The sequence below is a fragment of the Pezoporus occidentalis genome, unplaced genomic scaffold (genome assembly GCF_034315485.1).
Source record: "Pezoporus occidentalis ecotype Australia unplaced genomic scaffold, CSIRO_AGI_Poc_V1 ctg149, whole genome shotgun sequence".
NCBI lineage: Eukaryota > Metazoa > Chordata > Aves > Psittaciformes > Psittacidae > Pezoporus > Pezoporus occidentalis.
Genome location: NW_026913305.1, coordinates 1409788 through 1430627, shown reverse-complemented (window position 1 = coordinate 1430627; position 20840 = coordinate 1409788). Strand labels below are relative to the sequence as shown.

At 45.3% G+C, this 20840-nt stretch overlaps 1 protein-coding gene and 1 long non-coding RNA gene across 3 annotated transcripts; both read left to right on the top strand.

Annotated features, from left to right (window-relative positions):
* Positions 1-227: 227 nt before the first annotated feature.
* On the top strand, positions 228-15489 carry WNT5A (Wnt family member 5A). Of its 2 annotated transcripts, none has more exons than XM_062610681.1 (5): positions 228-1190; positions 4441-4574; positions 5761-6026; positions 10798-11090; positions 12620-15489. In XM_062610681.1, the coding sequence occupies exons 1-5, from the start codon at positions 1185-1187 to the stop codon at positions 13076-13078; spliced, it is 1158 nt and encodes a 385-aa protein (XP_062466665.1). In that variant the 5' UTR covers positions 228-1184; the 3' UTR covers positions 13079-15489. The 2 variants fall into 2 exon arrangements, with proteins under 2 accessions (XP_062466665.1, XP_062466667.1); XM_062610683.1 differs by lacking the exon at positions 228-1190 and adding an exon at positions 3770-4061.
* A 2760-nt stretch (positions 15490-18249) lies between these two features.
* Positions 18250-20592, top strand: LOC134159594 (uncharacterized). The gene is made up of 3 exons (XR_009963194.1): positions 18250-18706; positions 18944-19040; positions 19726-20592. It is a non-coding gene; the product is annotated as an uncharacterized LOC134159594 (long non-coding RNA).
* The last annotated feature ends 248 nt before the right edge of the window (positions 20593-20840 follow it).

Genomic DNA, 20840 nt, shown 5'->3' with positions numbered 1-20840 from the left:
CCGCCCCCCCCATCCGCCACGGGGCTACACCGGGGTCCCGCTCGCTGCCGTACAGCTTTAAAATGCAGCCCAGTCTGCAATAGGTCGGCTCCGGGCGCATGCGCTGCGGAGAAAGTTTTTCAGCTGCCGTTGGCTCTGCAACTTTTTTTTTTCCCCTTTTTTCTTCTTTTTTTTTTTTCCTCGGTAACAGTTTTAAGCAGCGGTGGAGAGGAGCGGGGGAGAGGCAGGGGCAGAGCTCCGAGGAGGACGGGTCCGCTGCGGCGCGACGCCGTCTACTCCGGCTTGCTGTCCCGCGCGTAACTTGCTCTTCGGCGCTGGGCGCCTTCACCAGCGATGGATTGGGGGAGCTGCAGCTCCTGAAGCCCCGGACTTCTCCCCTCCCCCTGCCCCTGCTCGCCTTGCAGGATCAGTCGCCCCCTAAGACAGACACACGCGTGCACAAGGCCCCCCCTCCCCCTTCCCCGGTTGTGCAGAAACTTCTTTTTCTGTTGGGCTTTTTCTTCTGTGTGTAAAATGGAGGGAGCCAGTCCCAGGATGGCTCTGCAGCCGCGGACGCCCGGCTCCGCGCCGCCCAGCCTGTAGGCAAGTGAAGGGGGACGGGCAGGGGGAGAGCCCTGCGCCCGCTCGGCTCCTCTCGTCCCCCGCGCCCAACCGCGGAGAGGCCGCGCCGGCGGTCGGAGCGCTGCCGGGAGCCGAGTGGGAGCGCGGGGAGCCCCGCGGCGGCACCACCTGGGCTGGTGGGACGGATCATCGCCCGCGGCGCTTTCGCTGCCGCTTGTGAAGATTTTTATTTGCTTCCGCACAATCACGCCCACGGGCGCTGTGTGCGTGTCTTGGGTTGGCTTTTTTTTTTTTTTCCCTGGGTTTTTTTTTTTCGCCTCCTTCTTCTGGTGGTGGAAAGCCCTAATTACTGTGATTGCTGATGGACCTTGGAAAGAAGGCTACACTGGTGCCCCGCTCCGCAGTCGGACACGCTCAGCCTGAGCCGGACAGAGCGACCACTCGCCCGTCGCCCCCCGGCAGCCCCGCGGGCCCCCGCGCTCCCCCGGCAGCCGCCGCCGCCGCCCGCTACCCGGGAGGATACCGCTCGGCTCCTGCGATCCAGGATTTTATTTTCGCCTCGCCCTTTCCCCTCCTGCTCTACTTGGATTACTTGGCTGCTCTCGCTCGGTGATCCCGCGGCAATGGAGGTGAGTCCGCGCTGGGCATGGGTGCTCAGCGCTGCGGGGCGCTATCGCCGTGGGCGCTCAGGGTGGGCTGCCCCTCCGCGGGGCGCGGCCCTGCGCGGTCGCTGGTCCCGGGCCGCCCTCTCCTCTCCGGGCTGCCGCTGGGTGCTCCCACCTCTCCGCTCTCACCCACTACGGAGAGCGCTGCTCCCCGCTTGAAAAAAAAACCTTTTATTTCCTTTTTCCCTGCGCTTTGCGACCCCCCTCACCCCCCCAACCCCCGAAGAGAGGCTGCCCGCCGCAGGGACACTTGCTGGGCTCGCTCTGCCCGCCGCGTCCCGGTGCATCTTTCTGGCAGCGGCTCCCCACGGGAGTTTAAAGACAACTTCCCAAACTTCCCAAACTTTCCCGAGGAGGATTGCTATGGAGGAGTTCGGCGTCGGCGCTAATGGTGGCCTGTACCTTTAAGGAGAGCTGGCTGGGGGCCAGCGGAGGACCTGGAGTCAGATCCCCCCCCCCCCCCATCCCCGTCCTTTTTAATTTTATTCTAAGTTTCTGGAGATTATCACTCTGCATCTGCAGAGGGTCCCGCCTGGGTCAGCGAGGAGGAGCGCGGTCTTTGGGGTCCCCCTTGGCGCTGCGAAGACTCCATGTTGGAAAGGCTGTTGGCTTTTCGTTGTTTGTTTGTTTGTTTTTAATTGGCAATTGCATACTAAATCGGTTGCGCTCGGCGGGTCACTGAGAGTTCAGCTGGGCCGGGGAGCGAGGCTCTTCCCCCGCCCGGGCTGGCGTGGAGGGGGAAGGACGGAGGTGCGCCCTGGCCCCCCCCGGGACTCCCCTGCTGTCTCTCCGGTGGGAGAGAGCCGGGCTGGGGGACCCAGCGGGTGCCTTTCTCTGCAAACGTGAAACCTGGGCTCCGCCCGTCCCAGATGGATGTAAAGCCGCAGCGGGAAGCCGGGGCCGGCCGGGGAGTTCACCGCGGAGCCGCGCAGCCGCCCGCGGAGGCCGCCGGGGTTTACAGCCCCCCGGAGCCGGAGCTCTGGATGCCGCCTTCCCGCAGGTAGTGCTTCTAGAAAACCAGATGCCTTCGCAGGCTTTCCAGACACCCTGTGTAAAACAGGATCACAGGCGATCCCGCAGCTGCAGGATCTGTAAAAGCGTCCCTTTTCATCTCAGCAAAGAGCGCGGGCTCCGCATGGGGTGCATTAAATACCAAAAACCAATCTCCGCGGCCCTACAAAGTTGAAAACGGTGCCTTACACTCCTGATAGCCCGTGCTGCCGGCAAGACGGTTTGGTTGTGGGTTTTTTTTTTCTTTTATAGTTTTGTTTTGGTTTTGATGGCAGACTGTCAGCTGCTGCGTGGAGAAGGGAAGGGCTGGAGGGGCTGGGCCCCCATCCGCAGGTGCCTCCTCCCGCCGCGCCACGCAGCGCTGTGGCAGGAGGACGAGGAGGGCGATAACAGCGGTGATGAAGGGCGGGAGGTGCCGTCGGAGGGGCAGCAGCCACCCCGTCTCCGCCGCCTCCCGGCGCTGCGGCGGCCAAGGCTGCCCCCTGTTGGGAGCGGTGCGGCACAGCTCCCCGGGGGCTTCAGGACCGTGGCTCGGGCCGGATGCAGCGCTGGCGACTGCCAGTCCCGGGGGGACACCCGGGCCCTTTGAACGGGGCAGGGGGGCTTTGCCCCCGCCGTCCGGGTCTTGCAGCGGGGGCACCGCTGCCCTCCTCGCCGTGCCCCGGCAACCGGCTTATTCCGCGCCCGGCGAGCCCCGGTCATCCACCCCACCGGGGCAGCTTGGCGGCTGCACGTCTGTTGGTGTCCCGCTTGAGCACCATTGTGTCCCTCCTCAGGGCTCGGGCAGTTCCGCGACATTTCTTTATTATTGTTGTTATTATTTTTAAGAATTAACAGATTAAAGAAAAGCCCCAGAACTTTGGCTTTTGTGTGCCCCAGCGAGCTCCTCGCACTCCTTGCTTTGCCTCGTCCCTAGCTAAATATGCCCTCTGCTTTCGCACCTTTCCCGGGATTGCTCCCGTCGGTAGCGGACGGGATCGTTCTGCTTTGGGAGACCGGCTCTACTCACGCCCCCCAGCACCGAGGACTTGGGGACCCCCCGGGCAGGAGGTGTTGGACCCGCAGGAAGTGGCCAGGGGCGAGCGGAGGCTTAGCCCCGGCACGGTGGCAGGAACCCTAGTCTGAGTGACCGCTGCTTCTCTGCGTGTATCCCGGCAGGTTCCTCGTCAGCCCTGCTCGCCGTCGCGGCGCTGCGATCGGCCTCTCCTCCCGACCCTTCGCAAACAGAAATAAATTAGAATTAAGAGCACCTTCAATTCATCAGCGAGGACTTTTTGAGAATGAATAGGGAGCCCCCAAGTGTCGAAACGTCTTTTTTTTTTTTTCTTTTTTTTTTTTTCCCTCCTTCGAGGGGAGGGGAAATAAAAAACAGTGAATGGCACTGGTTAGCGCGTTAGAGTCCCGTGTGAGGACGCAGGCGGTGATCGCGGGACCTGTCGGGGGAAGCGTTTGACTTCCAAGGAGGCAGCCTGGTTCTTGCAGGGGTCGGGTCTGAACGCGGAGCCGGCCCTGTAGCTCCTGATACCTCCCCGGGCCGGTACCGGGCCTGGGGGCTGTCGCCGCGGCGCCAGAGCGGAGCTCGGGGCTGCCTCGGTGATCGCGGAGAGCGGGCGGCTGCAGCGAGATGCTTTAGGGGGCAGAGGGGGAGGGCGACGACCGTGCGAGAGCCGGCTGGCCCCCCCGGAGCCCCCTGCGGTACCGACCCCTCTTGGCACCGGCATCTCCCGCGTCCGCTCGGGCTCGCTTTACCAATCCGAAGGCACCTTTAGCTGGCCGGGAGCGTTTCGTGTCGACGGTGCTGGCTCCGGAGCGGGGAGCGATGGGGTAATGCCCGTCCCGTGGCCGCGGGTCGCCTATAACCCCGGGTAGGGGGGTGGCCGGGCGGGGAGCGGGGTCTCCCGTGTCCGGAGCAGCGGCCCCGTCCCGTCCGGCAGTTGGCGGGGAGCAGCGGGGCCTCGGGACAGACGGGCGCGGATCGGTGCTGTGGCCGCCCCGGGAAGGCGGTGTCGGGGTTGGGGGTGGGTTCTGCCCGGTGGAGCGGGAGCCGCGACGTGCGCCTGGCCCCAGAGCATCGGCGGGGAGAGAGGCAGGCGAGTCAGAGTCACGTTAAAAGGGGCACGGGTACTTCCGTTGTTTAAACTTGAATGCTCGAAAATAGTCTGAGAAGCAATAAACAATCTGATCCTTTCTCTCCCCCTTCTAGAAATCCACTGCAGTATTAATCCAAGGAGGTGCTTTGGGGACAGTTGGCAGTACAATGGCTTCTCAGTACCTCGTAGTGGCTCTGGCCATTTTCTCTTCTTTTACCCAGGTTGTAATAGAAGCCAGCTCTTGGTGGTAAGCATCTTGTGTCGACTTGATTTTAAGAGGGGGTGTGAAGATTTGGTTGATTAAATATCTATTTACTTCTTATGTATGTACTTCATTTCAGAGGGAGTACCACATGAACGAGACAGCAGGGGAGTAATGTTCTAGTTGTAATACGTTGTGTAGTAAAACGAACGGGTCTCTCTCATAGTGTAAATGTTCAACATCTTGTGTTGTGAAATTCAGTTTTTAGAAAGTTGTACAGTAGATTCTCTGTGGATTTGATCATCCTTAAATGACTAGAATTGCCTCTCTTAAGAGTCATCTTGACTCCCTTAGATTAGAAATTTTGCTTATATAAGCAAGAATGCTGATTTACAAGTATAGAATCATAGAATAGTTTGGGTAGTAAAAACTTTTGTTAAAGTTTCGGTTTGAGCTTTCCTGTAACATCAATGTTTATAAGTGTATTTTGTTACAAAGAAACACATTTAAATTTCTGCTTTGGCAAATTAGCTGTCTGTATGGTGTACGATGTTGGGAGTTCTTTAAATGGGTGTTTCTCTGCTGCTTCAAATGATCCTTTTTGGGTTAATGTTCCCTTTTTAATTGAAATATATGATGTGAAGAGCACTTTAAGAACAAAGAAAACAAAGTTGATTTTTGTTTACAGTGAATATACTTGACGTGTTTTTGTGTGTGGTTCAGAGGAAGCTAGGAGTAGTCTGTAGCAAGTTTCAAACTTCTGGCTTGTTAAAGGTTTCCCTGATTCTTTATAATAGGACAAATTGAAAAATCCAAACTTAAATCTAAAATGCATGTTAAAAGAAGTTGGGGTTTGGGGGGCTTTTTTGGTTTTGTTTTATTTATTTTACCGACCTTGCAGTTGTTGGGAACTTCTGTTATTTTTACTACGTCCTTTTAAGTTGGTGAAGGACTGTCTAGATGCAAGTCTTCTGAGTCTGCATCTTACTTCAGTCTCTGATGTACTGTGATAATCACATGGCTGGGAACTAATAACTTCTGAACTGTCTTTTAAACAAAAGTTTCATATATAAGTATGCTTTTTACTTTGTTTTGGTTTTTCTCACTTGTTAGCGAAACCAGGAGTTGTATACTCATGTATAAGATATAGTTCTGTTTGGGATATATAGACTTTTTTTTTTTCTTCATTTTTGAATCTTCTCTTTATTAATCCAAATCTTTCTTTATGCAGGTCTTTAGGGATGAACCCTATGAACCCCATGAACCCTGTTCAGATGTCAGAGGTATATATAATAGGAGCCCAGCCACTGTGTAGCCAGCTAGCAGGGCTTTCCCAAGGACAGAAGAAACTCTGCCAATTGTATCAGGACCATATGCAGTTCATTGGAGAGGGTGCAAAGACGGGCATTAAGGAGTGCCAGTATCAGTTCAGACATAGAAGATGGAATTGCAGCACTGTGGACAACAACTCTGTTTTTGGCAGAGTCATGCAGATAGGTAGGAAGCAACATCTTTATGATTAAACTCTTGTCTAAGGATATGTATGGTACATGCTACATTGCACTTAGATCTCTTGCCAGGTTCTTACTGAGTACTGTATACAATCAAGTGTTTTTAAAAGTTGGCAAAGGAGTTGAATTATTTGTAGCTGGAGGTGATTTCCCACCACTGTCCAGCCGTGTGTCTTGGAAGACAAAGTAGGAATATATATTTGCGTATGGGAATAAAGGAGAAAGGAAAATGCATCTCTGAACTCTCCTTTTAGAAAACCTGAGACAAAATGAAGGCAACCTGAGAGAATGAAAAGCAGCAGTGTCTTGTAAAATTAAAGATGTCCACGTCTAGTTGCAAAGTTAGCGGCTCCATGATAAATTGCTCTTGGTCTGGAGGTTAACTGAAAATTGCTGTGCTCTCTGTTAGTGTTTATAAGCAATTTCTTCTTGTTTTTTTTTGATAGAAGATTTGGTAGCTTTTTTTCCTTTTTGAGAAAGGTAGGTTTATGTTAAGATAATGTTAGCAGGGTAGTTTTTATGAAAACAGTTCTAGCAGGACAAAACGTGTGATTGTAACTTGCCTTTAATGTAATCACATTGCTGGTAAGAGAGACAGATTCCTGTTTAACATCTTACCACAATTTGATGGGCACCCAACTCCTTCCCTATCAGATATTCTTTGAAATGTGCTTTCCCAGTGCTCATGTGTTGCCTGCCTTTCCTGTCACATCTTATTTTAAAGTCCTTGGCAAAATTTTAACCAGTGCTGTTGAACTGGGTCCATGGTGAAACCTTCCCCTGACTTTCCCAGTCAGATTCCTGATTGTGTTTAAGCAACTAGGAAAAGCCTATGTTTATGGTTGAAAGTTATGATTTTTTATGTAGTAATCAATACACTGAGAAACTCAGCAGTGCTTTTTAGTTGGAAAGGTAAAGCTTTTATATCCATGTTTTTCTGACCTGCTTTAACAAAATAAAGTTTTAAAATCAGACTCAAGTCAGGTTTATCTGTAAATGGGCTAACTCTGGTTAAGGTTTAAGGAATGCATCAATTCACATTTGGGCTTGGTTTTTGTTAAAAGAAGCTTTTATTTGTAGATAGACAAATGGAAAAAAATCTACTGCGTCAAAGTACCTAATTGGAACAGCTGATTTTGGATAAACAACCTTCCCTAAGATTTTTACAAGCACAGTATTAACCCCCCTCATAGAGTTTGTTTTTTCACCCTACCAGAGCAGAAGTCTAAAAGCACATGAGACATGAAAGAAAGCTTTTTCTGTATGCCTTTCTGTTCTCATAATCTAACAAATGTCAGAAAACCAATCTTTTTAACATTTAGGCCTTCATCCTTTAGTCCTTATTTATTATCCAAGCAAGTGAAAATTAGCTCAAGGGGACTGTTGGTATGGAGAAAGGTACAGGATTGGGCTCGCAATTTGTGGTGTCTGTCTCTGGAATAGAAGTTTCTGCCCTTCCCAAGCATGACAGATCTATTTAAAGGTGGTTTCTTTCAAGTTAAATAACTTTGCTGCACCCTTCTGCTGAATAAGACTGTATTAGCTGATGTCTACACAGCAATTCATCATGTAATTAAGGCACTTATTCTAATTGCAGATGGAAGCAAGGTTAATGGCCATATTCAACAGTTAAAGAGCCTAAAGAGTGTATTCACTAAGAACAAGAAAGGTGGTGTGGGTAACAGTTGTATTATTTCATGCTGACCTTTGGTAATGACCAGTTGCTCTTCCTCTGAGTCGAAGGAAAAATGGGTACTTCTAGAGCCTGATTCACTTTTACTTCAGCCTGCATACCCTGGCTTGTCAGGGACTGCCAGAGACTCCTTACTCTTGCTGACGTGAGAAGACAGTAGTCAGGTTCTGAATGCATGTTGCTTAGGAGTATTTTGTCATCTGAGTTAAGGAGGCATCACTGGCTGAGCACAGGAGCGCCTAGGCCAGGCACTGACTGACAGCACAGTAATTACCCCAGTGTATAAATGGACAGTCTTTCTTCCAGGATTTATCCTGCAAGTTAGCTAAAGCTGTACAAATAAACGTAGCATTGGGTTTGGAAACTTGCTCTGTGGCTTATTGAACTGCAAAATTTTAGGGCTTTTGTTCTCTGCTGCTTTCCTTCACTGCTGGTGCCCAGGGCAGGCCATGGTCCTTGCTGCCTTCCCTGCCTTGTGCCATCCCCTGGCTTTGGGGCCAGCCCAGGGCTGGCTGCGCTTAGGCTTTGCAAATACCTAAGTGCTAACATACAATAAAATAACGATCCTCCCCCAGCAGCTCAGTATAGTTGGGGTCCAGTTTATTCATGCCTGCTGCCTCATATTGAATGCTTTTAAAATACAAGACAAAGAGCATTTTGTATCTTATGTTCAGGTATATATATATAAAAAATTGTTCTGTTCTTGCAGACTTACACATATCAAGTGTAAAGGGCAGGTCCTTGCTCTGTGGGTGGCTTCTCACAGTGTGTGTATATTGAACAGTTCCATTTCAATGTTTTATATATATGGGAGAGAGGGGACTCGAGTGTGTTTGGAATGTATGTTTCCTTGCCATGGCTACAATAGAGAGAAATGTTGGACTGTGGGAAAAGACAGATATGTTTGACAGTGAAGGAAAGCACAGTTGTGCCTAAAGATTTAAAACAAAAATCAGAGTAACTCATCGCATGGAACCATCACTCTTAATGTGTTTCTGGGGTCGATGACTTGAGGCCATGTTGGCTTGCAAGCTGTGGGGGCTTGAAATCTACTTCAGCAGCTGATGCTATTTTATAGTTTGCCTAAATGTTCAAGGAGGAAACCTGGGGGGGCAACTACCTGTTCTGTACCCCAGCCTTTCCTTCTTCTTCCCACTGAGAGTAGGTTCTTTAAAGTATGCTCAACGATAATAATGAAAACTAGTAAAAAAAAAAGTCAGTTTTATGAGTTCAAATCCTGCAATAAATGGTGTAGTTAGCCACGTGAAAGCATGAGCTAACTAAACATGAAAAAGAATAAAACAGAGCGGAAGAGGCGAGTCCTGTGGTCCGAAGCAGACCACGTTTCTTTCCTCTCAATCTAGTGGAAATTTTGCTGAAGGATTTAATCCAAAAATGTGTGTTACAGAGCAAATGGGAGCATTAAAATCTGTATGAGGTTCCCCTGTTACAGTTTCAGTGAATGCAAGGCATAAGTCACTGTATAAAGCCAAATCTTTTTTAACTGAAAAGGCTATTCATGTAACCCTTTATACCCATAATTCATGTAAGTACTTCCATGAGCAGGTGTCTGTGAGGATTGTAAGTAAAGGACCAAAGTGCTTCTCATCTTCCTTAAATCTGATGGAAAGATCAACATAAGACTTCTGATTTTGCCCATTGAAAACCAGCATCTATTACTAGAATTAATCCAGTAGATGACAGCTGTTACATTAACAAAGCTGCTCTGAGCATGGTGTCATCTTGATGTTGAGTGTGGACCAGACTGACAATTATTTGTGTTCCAGAAGTACTCAAAAGTTCCTGTTCAGATTTGACCTGTTATGGTAGGTCATGTACAAAGAGTTTCTGCCTCAAAATGTTGCTGCCTAAATAGATGTGACATGTCCAAAATGGAACCTCTTAAGGCCCTAATTTTATAAGGGTCCATGCTGTTCCCTAAGAAAAATCTTGTAAAATCAAGATTAAAAACTAGCTTGATCTATTGATTGGACTAAAGATAGGAATAAAGCTTAACTTGTATAATTTAAAAAAAAAGAAATATTTAGTCTGTTCTCCATCATTCTGGGAATCTTGGAAAAGACCCAGTGGGATGCTGTCTCTTAAGATGAAAAACAAACTTCAAGTGAGCTCTCTGGTGCAAGTTTTGTGTTTTGTTTTTTGCTTCTGTGAAAGCTTTTCTTGTTGTAGTCAGAACTTGTAGCACCCTTGGAAAAGCAATAGGGGAAGTTGGGCCCTGAATGAAGGTGGGATTAGGTTTTGTCAAGAGGATGGTACGTGGCCATGTCTTATGCTGTGGGTATTGTGATGTTTTCTTCTGAAAGTTTGAAACTCGAGGTTTTCAATTTCCATTTAAGGGCACCAGATGCAGGGGAAAACCTTCAAGGCTGCCTCGTGCCAAGGTTTTTTCCTTCCCTGTAATTTGTAAAGATGATTGCCCATGGACTCACTTGCCATATTCACATGTGCTGGAATGGTGGATACTAAGCAGCACAGGTTGTTGTTAGTTTTAAATAGCCTCCTACAGAAGTGCCTGGCTTATGAGTAGGGTGGAAAGTTACGTGTTCTTCTGCTATGCATTTCCTTTGATACCAGGAGGCTTTGTAAAATGCTATAACTTTAAATAAATTGGAACAAGTGGGTGAAGTGCATAAATCATGTTTGAGAAGTAGTAATTTAAGAACCAGACTTTTAAAAGTTGTATTTAACATCTCTTTTTTCTGAAAGACAGAGTCTGTTTCCCTTTCTGCCCCTCACACGCAGGCACCGTTGCTTCAGCCCAGCTGGCATTGTGCTCCAGACCCAATTCACCTCCTTCCTCCCTGCTCCGTCATCCAACCATGAATGAGAAGCGACTCCTGCTCTTCACAAACACCTTGTGTGCTATGGTGGATTGGTTTCACTTGGTTTTTAGACCTTTTGAGGAACGCGGTTCAGGGTTACTCTACCTTTCAATAGGCAGATGAATTTTGGTGGCTCCTGTTCAGCCTTCACCCTCACGGCTCAGCAGCAGGCAGGGAGTGAGTGGTAGGCTCTCCCCTAACGCCGCTGTCTTTCTGTGCAGGCAGCCGGGAGACGGCGTTCACCTACGCGGTGAGCGCAGCTGGGGTGGTCAACGCCATGAGCCGTGCCTGCCGGGAGGGTGAGCTCTCCTCCTGCGGCTGCAGCCGAGCAGCGCGGCCCAAGGACTTGCCCCGGGACTGGCTTTGGGGCGGCTGCGGGGATAACATCGAGTATGGGTACCGCTTCGCCAAGGAGTTTGTTGATGCCCGGGAGCGCGAGAGGGTTTACCAGAGAGGCTCCTACGAGAGCGCCCGCATCATGATGAACCTGCACAACAACGAGGCCGGGAGAAGAGTAAGTGGCTGTGAAATAGCACCTCCCTCTGCCCCCATCCCTCCTTTCGGGGGAAGATGGCCACCAAGCCTTGTGTCCATTTCAATGCATTAAACCAAGAAAACAGCAAATACAGGGTGTAGGTGGGTGGGGAGTTCATCAATTTGTGTTGTCTGACAGCCCAGTTTCCTTCCCCATGGGTGAGGATTGGGACCAGAGTGTGTTGTGTTTCCCTCTATATTGTTTCATTGAAAGTTCCCTCTTGCTGTGGATTCTCTGAACAGCTTTTCATTGGTTTGTATTTCCAACCAGGGCAGTGTGCGTTGGAAGGAAGAGGGACACACTGGCCTTCCCAGGCTGGAATTGTGCCGCAGAATTGTTCTGAGTTTTTTTATCCCTGCTTTAAAAGGATGTGAAAAGCTCCTCCATACTATTAGAAAACACAGTCTTCTGTGGTTAAACATGTCTTTATGGTTTCTTTAATCTTGAAAATACCTTAAATGAATGGGTGTAAGCTTTCTCTTTTTTTAATAGTCTGAATATGAAGAGCCAAAATCATTATTTGCCTAGAGCTTGAAGTGCCAGAAATAGTCGGCTGGAGACTTTACACTTGTGTTCTAAGGTGAAGAAGGATGAAAGATAATTGAAAATTAATAGTATTTAAATGTGAGAGGAGGATGTCTGAAAGCAATGGACAGGCCAATTTACTATTAGCAAGAAGAAAAATGACACTTTCACAGTTGCTTATGGAGAGGCTCGAACAGTTTTTTCCTTCCTCAGCTTCACCTTTGCAGTGCCCTTTGGCAGCATTGATACTCTGTACCTGCTGGGTGGAAGTTGTCTACAGTATCATCTAATGTGTCAGACCCCAGGATTTTTGAGGCAGCGTCAACACTGGCTTTTATTTCTGTTTGTACAGGGCAAGTGACTGATACTTCCCTGCCAAAGCTTTGTAAAGAGGATATTGCTATGTAGCTCTGTCTCCCACCCATAGGTGTTTGGGGGTTTCTTCTTGGATGAAGTCTCTTTTGCAGAGCAGTATTTGGGATAGGAGGAGGATGCTGAGCCAAGGGTAGACAATCAGCTGCAGCTGAGCCAGAAGCAAGAGGAATCTTAACTCTTTCCCTAATTGCAGCCTTAAACTGGAGATCAATAGAGAGAATAACTCAGAAAATAAAGGGATGTTTTACATTTCTCAATGAAACAGTAAAATCCTTCGCTGGCTTGAGACTGAATTCCTCAAACTTGACTGCAGCCTGACGCTGCTCTCTGGGCTCTGTGTGCTGTGGCTGCTGTCTCTGTGATGGGGAGAGGATGGTGAGAGCACTCCCCTCCTCCTCCTAGCTAACAGGGTTCGGGGGGTGCACACATGTTGGCTCTCTCACCCTTCCCAGTAGTATATATTGCGGGAGGGAAGAGGATGCTAAGGTGAATATTGTGGAGAGGCGAGAGGGAATGTGACAGAGGGAAGGAAATGAGGGGAATAAATGCATTCACAGCCATGCTAATCTTTCATCATCATTTTTGCTCTCTCTCCCTGGCTTCTCCAGACTGTGTACAACCTGGCTGACGTGGCCTGCAAGTGCCACGGTGTCTCTGGTTCCTGTAGCCTGAAGACCTGTTGGCTGCAGCTTGCCGATTTCCGCAAGGTAGGCGATGCCCTGAAGGAGAAATACGATAGCGCTGCTGCCATGAAACTCAACAGCCGGGGCAAGCTGGTGCAAGTGAACAGCCGCTTCAACGCACCCACCATCCATGACCTGGTCTACATCGATCCCAGCCCTGACTACTGTGTGCGCAATGAGAGCACTGGGTCCCTGGGCACCCAGGGCCGCCTTTGCAATAAGACCTCGGAGGGCATGGATGGCTGTGAACTCATGTGCTGCGGCCGGGGGTATGACCAGTTCAAGACGGTGCAGCGAGAGCGCTGCCACTGCAAGTTCCACTGGTGCTGCTATGTGAAATGCAAGTTGTGCACAGAGATCGTGGACCAATTTGTGTGCAAATAGGGGACAGACGAGGTGGAAGGAACTGCAGCTACCTGCCAGCAAGGGGTGCAGGCCCCTCTCCCTTTCTACAGGACTATCTCCAATTTATTTATAGAGTCCAATGAGTTGTCGTCTTCTTTTAAAAAAAAATTAAAAAAAAAAAAGAAAAAAGAGAAAAAAAAAAGGCAGGGGGAAGGAAAAAAGAAAAAATATAAAGGTTGCAAAGAGAAGTGCCTGGAAACCCTCTCTGCGTCCATCCCAGGACTGTGTGTGGCTTATATTTTTGGCAATAATGGGGAAGAACGTGAGAATATTTATTTTACAAAGTAAAAAAAAAAACAAAAACAAAACAAACTTTTCTTAAAAAACACTAGAGTAGTTTGAGGGGAAAATCCAACATATCCCCATTTAGTCCCGTGGGACGTAATACATGTGCAGTAGCAGAGCAACCATGTAATGTGCTTGGGATGTTAGAACAATACTTACGGATGTGAGGAATACACAGAGCTGTCCATGACTTCTAGTTTCAGACACTAGAAGTTATCAGAATAGGGCATATAAAGCTGTTAAGTACATTTAGGGCTCTGTAAATAAGGGGGTATATTCATCACAAAGTACGTTGTCAGTTGCATATCTGAATGTGCCCACTTGAATATGCAATGTCATCGAAGGGTAAAGAGCAAAGGATCATAGAGGCTTCAACTGCGCTATTCCTGAGTCACCATGTCTGGTTCCAGAACCTAACAAGACCAAAAAAAAGAGGAAAAAAAATCTGCCTTGATGAATAATGAAGATATTCTTCCAGGCAGGATTTGGCCTTATTAGCTAATTGTGACGTTCAAGTGTCTCATCTTACAGAGCAGTGCTTCACTCCTGCTGAGGGTTTAGAGAGCCAAGATGCAGACTGCATGGGGCACTGTGGCCGGACGGAGGGGAGCTGCAATGCTTGCAAGCAGTTTTTGGTCTCCCAGCTTGGAAAGCCCATAGAAAACAGAATTCCCCAAATTTGAAAATGCCTTAAAAATGGTGTAATAGCTGGCTGTCTTTCAAAACACAGCTTGACAAATAACTCCTCTAATTTTATGTGAGAAAATAAATCATTAGATATCCACTCTTGGAATGATTGATTTTTATATATTTTTTTCGCAGATTTTGGGAACGCTTTCACTCAAGGAGACAATAGTTTCATATTTAATAACATTAACTGACTATTATAGTTCAATGAAATGTTGCAGCAATACCAAATTTATCATCCTATGTCTTTAATACACATGCTTTAGATAATATATTGCAGATATACACTACAACTGTTCAGACTATACTTGAGCAGTTACATATATATGGGAGAACTGGTCTGCTGGTGTCTGATATTTCAAAGCTTTTTGTACATATATATTTTAATGATTTAAGAAATAATAAAATGTCTAAATTGCAGGGGTGGTTCATCCCCCATTCTGTTTTTCAGTTCTCTTAAGTTTACTAGATTGATTCTAACCTTTCGGTGTTTCTATTTTTAAGCTTTAAAGCTTTTATCATTCAAAAGTTTTAAGGATAGTCACAAAGAATTAAGCCTCTTCCCAGCTTCACGACTGTCTTGGGCAGTTGGTAGAGGCAGCACCCTGCACTTGAATTGATACTGGTCTGGAGATCACTTCGATTCCAGTCTCACATTTAAGGGCATTATTGATTGTTGCTGAAAGGAGACACCTTCCAACTCCAAAATGTGCTGCATGTGGCCCTTGCTTTTCAGTTTTTGAAATGGAAATTGTTGTTTGTCGAATAATATGCGTTCCCCCAATACTGTGTAGTTATACAGGATTTCATCATTGGTTCAGATGCCTCTTTCCAACTCGCTCCCATCCAACAAGTTAAAGAAAACGGTTTTTCAAATACCAAGTGAGGAAAATCTTTCACTTTAGCCTAGTTGTACTAAAGCCTTGACTTTTCACAAGCCTTTAAGCTGTATCATTAAGTTCATCTTGATCATTTATCAGCTTCTTAAATGGCGCTTTATTGCTCTTAATTTATTGTACAAGGACATATTTACCCCTCATCTTCAGATGTTTGCAAAGACTATCTTTAAGATAAATAAATAAAGCACTAATTCATTGAATATGTCACTTTGGTTTTTATTGTACAAAAACCATGATCATTTTTTCATTCATTTGGTGAATCACCTCATGTTCTTTTTTAGTGACTTTGGTCTGAGCAGAACTGAATCTCGTGATCCCAGCTATTAAAACACTATTTAATGTAAAATATTTTACTTGTCATTCAGATATGTAAATCTCCTATGTCCTTTTCTCTGTTCTGTACATTTAATGTACATATTTCTGTCTTGAGTGATTTGTATATTTCACTGGTTTAAAAAAAAAAAAGAAAGGATTATGCCATAATGGAAGATAGACTATAAAAATAAAACTTTGGTTGTATATTGGGAAGTGGTTTTAATTATCTTTCAGATAAGGGTTTGTTAAAATGACGAACAGAGTTGGTTTCTTAAATGTACTACGTTGTAAAACGGGGAAGTGATTGTTCGGCAAGCATACAAGGACATCTTGAAGTTTCATTTCTGCATTAAGAAGGCATACAGATCTAACTACTTCTTACATAGAAGGAGAAAAAAAATCCCCAGTCCCAAATCCCTGTGAGTTTGAACTAAAAAAGCATTTTAGAGATGGGTAAGTACTTAATTAGCCATGGATAGGGACCTGGGTTAATGTTATTTGTGTGCATGTAGCTTCCAGAGCTGTTTGTAGTGATTCTGGGACAGTAGGGCCTGATCCTTTGAACAGCTTCCTCCCAGTGATGGCAGCAGGATCCTGGTGTGAGCAAAGGTTTCCAATGCAAAAGGATTTTGGGACCAGGTTGTGTGGGTTTGGGTTGTGCGTGCGGTCGTGTGGGAGATGATTCCCCTGCCCATCGGACTTGACTGCACGGGAGCTGCAAGAAAAAGGCCTCTGTTTTTTTTTCCTTAGGCTTCTTGTCCAGAAACTGAGTGTGTATGTAGGGAAGAAACCTTAAAAAGGCAAAGTACAATGAGGTAGTAGTAGTAAGGAAGTAATGCAGAAAATGAACATTAATGTCAAAACCCCCAGCCTTCTGTTTTCAGACTGCCTTTTTTTTGAACTGATTTCCTGAGTAAGTCATAGTTTTCTTCTATGGGGAGCTTGATGAATTAGTGGCCTTTCTTTACCTCTCTTCTGCTTCTTTTCTTCTTTTTTTTTTTTAATTCTCTTTTTGCTTAAGGATAACCTTCTAACATATCGAAACTCCTTCTGGCTGCCAAGAATGCATTATCCCACAAACCAGCAGACCAACATCGTGTGTTTAAAATAGCGATTCTGGGCAAATGCAACGTTCTGTGGTCCTATTACTGACATCTGGTTCAGTTTTCCTTCACTTGTATATTGACCAGTATTCTTTATTGCAAAAACACAGCCCCTATTTAGGAAAGTCAGCATTTTTTTTGGACTGGATTATATTCAAGCTCTTCCCAATAACAGAAGAGTTACCAAAAAATTTCTTTATTGGCAGCAGTAAATATCTGTATTCAAAATAATCATTATGGGCTCAGATACAACAGAATTGTTTTTAATTTGCAGCAAAGTTTATCAATCTTTTTAATTTTGTTAAAAATGCTGTTATTCCCTGGTTTAGGATCTTGTATTTTTAGTAATTTCGTCAAATCTTTGCGTTTGCTTTGCCATTACCCCTTTTCACCCTGTTTTTGCAAAATACTGAAGTGTATACGAAGGTGTTAACAGGATGTGTACCAGGAAGAGGCAAGAAACTTGAATGGCAGCTTCGAGTCAGGCACTGCATGCAGCAAGCTAAAATCCTTCCTTTCTGTAGGATGTGTTTGACAAGAATGATCTTACGAAAACTTGTACAAATCGGTACTGAAGCTGACAGAAAGACGGTTTTCCTTTGGGTAAGGATTCTTGAGAAATAATACCTAAACCGCTAAGAGATCCATTGTGAAAGGGTGGTTTTGCAGAATCAGGAGAGACGTTCACTTTTTATTTCTAGACTGTATGCTAAAGGAAACTAGGAAAACAAAGGGGAAAAAAATAAGCTCTATTAAAAGTACAGATAAATATATTCATGTACAGCTTATGTGCATACTTGCTGACTATGGTAGTCTTAAAATGGCTTATCTATTATTGAAGTTGGTTTGGAAGGCAGGCCAGATCTGTTCTTTTGCTCTTCAAACTACTGAAAATAGTCAAGGGGGGAAAAAAAGAAAAACTCTCTCGCCTTCTCCCCTACTACAGGCTCTGGTCTGTCTGTTTATGCTGCAGTGGGATAAATGAACCATGTAATAGCACGGTGAGGGGGTTGTACATGAAATTTCTTTGTCTTTAAAGGTGTAACTAAAAAAATCCAATCTGTCTCATGCTCTGCTCTTATATGAGATTGCGTGTGTGCATTTGTATATACTCTGCCGGTATTTTCCAATTGTGTTGGCCAAATTCTGCTTTTAGTTATGGTTAGGCATCTCTCCTGACTCTGGTGGTGTCATATGAGCCTGACATTTTTCGACCAGACGTGAAGGCCCCCCTGCTCAAAGAGAATGCATATGAAATATATCAGCCTTTCTTCTGGTGGCTGGTTATTTAAACATGGGTAACTGAATTATTGTGAAACAAATTCTGGGACTGCAGCTGCAAAAGCAGTAATACAGTATATTCGTAGTGATGTTTCTACGCCATACCTCCTAATTTCCCAGTTGATTTCCAATGCAGACAGAAAGTCTAGAATGCATGTGGTATGTTCCTCATCATATATTTTATAAATGTAAAATAACTATTTGTCAATTACTGCTTCTATTACAGAGATAAAATTAGGTATTTTGGCCTATTTCAACTTCTTGAAGACCTCTTACTTCTGGCTGTATTGCACATTGCTAGCTAGGAGCATCATGGAGCAGTGCGATGTAAAGCTGCTTTCGGTAGCATCTCTGAAACCTGGACTGTGCAGTGTGAATATTGGTACACTGTGTGCTTTGATAGCCAGTGTTGGTTTGTGTTGTGTTGTCTTTCCCAGCAGTCCTGCTTTCTCAAATGGCAGTTGAACAGCAGCAGTCAAAATACTCAGCTGACGGAGAACCCCTGGGCACTCCATGGGCAGTTATTCAAACACTTTCTGAACCGGTTTGACCCATTGCTGATTTATTCCATTGCAAGGAATTTAAAAAATGCAAACTGCAGTGTGGAGTTGATAGCGTGGCTCACAGTTCCGTTCGGGTTTGTTTTGTTTTTATAAAGCAGCCCATTCCAAATTTTTATTTTTTTTTTAACATATATTTTCTTTAAAGCCCCTCTCAGGGAGGCATGCCATGAGCAAAGGAAGCGGGCCCCACAATACAAGATGATAATCTCTGCGCAGTTCCTCCGCTGACTCCCAGGTCCTCAGTGACAGGTTACATTGCAAGGACCGTTTTCGGAAACCACCCACGGCCCAGGCTGTCCTTCTGCTTCTCCCCTGTAGTTAATTAGCAGAGTGCAGGAGCTGCAGCTTGCTAGTCATTAATGTTTGCTGCTGCTTTCTGCCTCTTCTTTCTACCCAGGAAGCAAATTCCTTTCCTGGTAGGTTTCCCTTGTGTTTTTCATGAGGAGAATTGCATCTTCACACAGCTTTTCTCAAGTACGGGCTGGGTTTTACTTTCCATGACTATTGAGTTCAGAAGAGCTAATGCTTGGTAGGCAAATAGTTTTAGGTCTTCTCAGGTATCTCTTTGCTTTGTAAATCATAGCCTTGGAAGAGTAAAGGGTAATCCCTAAGTAAACTTGAACTGGCTGTTACTCGGGGTGGGGAGATTGAGGTCGTTGATGCTGTAAAATGCTGTTCAGCTGTGTTTTTCTGCTTTCCTTGTGGCGACAGGATTCACAGCATGAAAAAGAAAGTTGCTACTCAGCAAGACATGAACTATCTGAAGATGTGAAGTATCTGAAGAAAATGGGGAAAAGCCCAAGTTATGGTGGGTAAATACTCTGTTAGAGTCTTCACCGGTGTTGATTAACATTCATTTAAAATTGAGAAGCTGTGTATTTCTGTATCTGTACTTTCTGGACAGAAGTATTCCCTTGCTGATACTTTCATCTTATCTAGTACATTTGTGGGTAAAGAGCCTGTAAGTAAATCAAGTTTGAAGACTGAGTGAACTAGAAGTAAAACCATAACCAAAGAAAAAGCTCAAAAAAAAAAAACAAAACTAAACCCAAAATAAACCAACAAACAAAACTAAAATAAAATGCAAAACCAAAACCAAAAAACCCAACCCAAAACACAAAAACCACCACAAAAACAAACCCATTAGAAAGAAAACAAACAGTGCAAGATTTGTCAAACAAATACATCTAAGAGTCAGTGTTGCTGTAGTTCTTAAGCAGGCATATGGTTACTTCAGTTAGATATTATGTCCGGTTGAAGCCATATTACCATTTTATTTATATATGTACAACTAGGCAAATGCCAGTGATAGCCTGGGAGCAGCTTCTTGGTAGTTACAGGCATTATATGGAATGCTTGTTAGCTATAACCTCTGGTGATCCTCTGTGCATAACGACATGCTTGTACCTCCAAATAGGCGATGTTTTTAAATTTGTAAAAGTATTATGATGTGAATTGCATTATAGATGAGCATTTATTTTTTTTTGCTACAGCCTTCTAATATATATGGGAATCTGCTAAAAATTATGGGAGAGGGTGCAACATCTTGGCATAAGCAGAAGCTTTACACAGCCTAGGGAATGTGAAGTGGAACTTTCTTCATTTTGATGTTGTATCCTGTAACAAGGCAGTATGTGTAGATCCTGCATAACATATGCTTTGCAAAAGAATGACAGCACTTCATGAATGGAGAACGTAATTCATTCATAGTAAGTACAAGGTCTGATGTACTAGTGTTGCCTTTGCCATGTCATTTGCATGCAACATGTCTTTCTATATGAACATGTAAAATGCTAAGATGAAATGTAAGGTCTTTATTATGGCAGATTAAAAGCAGAATAAGCTCTAATGAAGTCAGATGTAATAGGAACTGAATATGTCCCTTGTTCTTACATTCCAGTGGATTTTGTTGTTACCTTGTTAAGATCCAAACTGTGTCTTCAGGATTTGGCTGACTGAAATGAGAGATTAGCCATTGTGGAGGATTTTATGGATAATACATTACTTTTTTTTTTTCTTAAGGGATGATATATGCCTTTTCTGGAGGGCATTTTCATCACAGAATCTGCTTTAATTTGTAATGTAGTTTCTGATCCTCTCTGTGGTTAGAGAATATGTGGAAACATCTATGCCTTTGTGTAGACTCTGTCACCTCTCGTGTCTTATTGTCCTTCTTGGTGGGGTATATTTTGAATACTTTAAGTTACTATGGCTTTACTTTTGAAGCCTGACTCTTGAAAGTAGAGCTCTTGTAAGGCCCTTGGCTTGTGAACCTTACTGTAGGAGATCTATTACCAAGTTTAGCGGAACTACTCAGCTTACATAAGAGTGGCAAAATTTAAACATTTATGTGAGCAGCCAGCATGACTCTACAGTTAAAAAAATCTAGGCAAACAGGGTTAGGAAAAGATGTGATTTCTTTGCCTTATCCTCATGAAGAACTAAAGACATCTATCTATCTTCACATCTATCACACATGTCTGTGTGAACTTCTGAAAGGAATAAAAGGCCAGTGTCAAATGGTAACCAACACTTCCCCTCTGTCATGGTCCTGATGTACTTTTATAATACTTTGAGATCTGAAGGCTATGTTGATCTGCTACATGAT

Coding starts and splice junctions, on each gene's coding strand:
- WNT5A (XM_062610681.1), top strand. Junction 4,575..5,760: donor ATAGAAGCCAGCTCTTGGTG/GTAAGCATCTTG, acceptor TTCTTTATGCAG/GTCTTTAGGGATGAACCCTA. Junction 11,091..12,619: donor ACAACGAGGCCGGGAGAAGA/GTAAGTGGCTGT, acceptor TGGCTTCTCCAG/ACTGTGTACAACCTGGCTGA.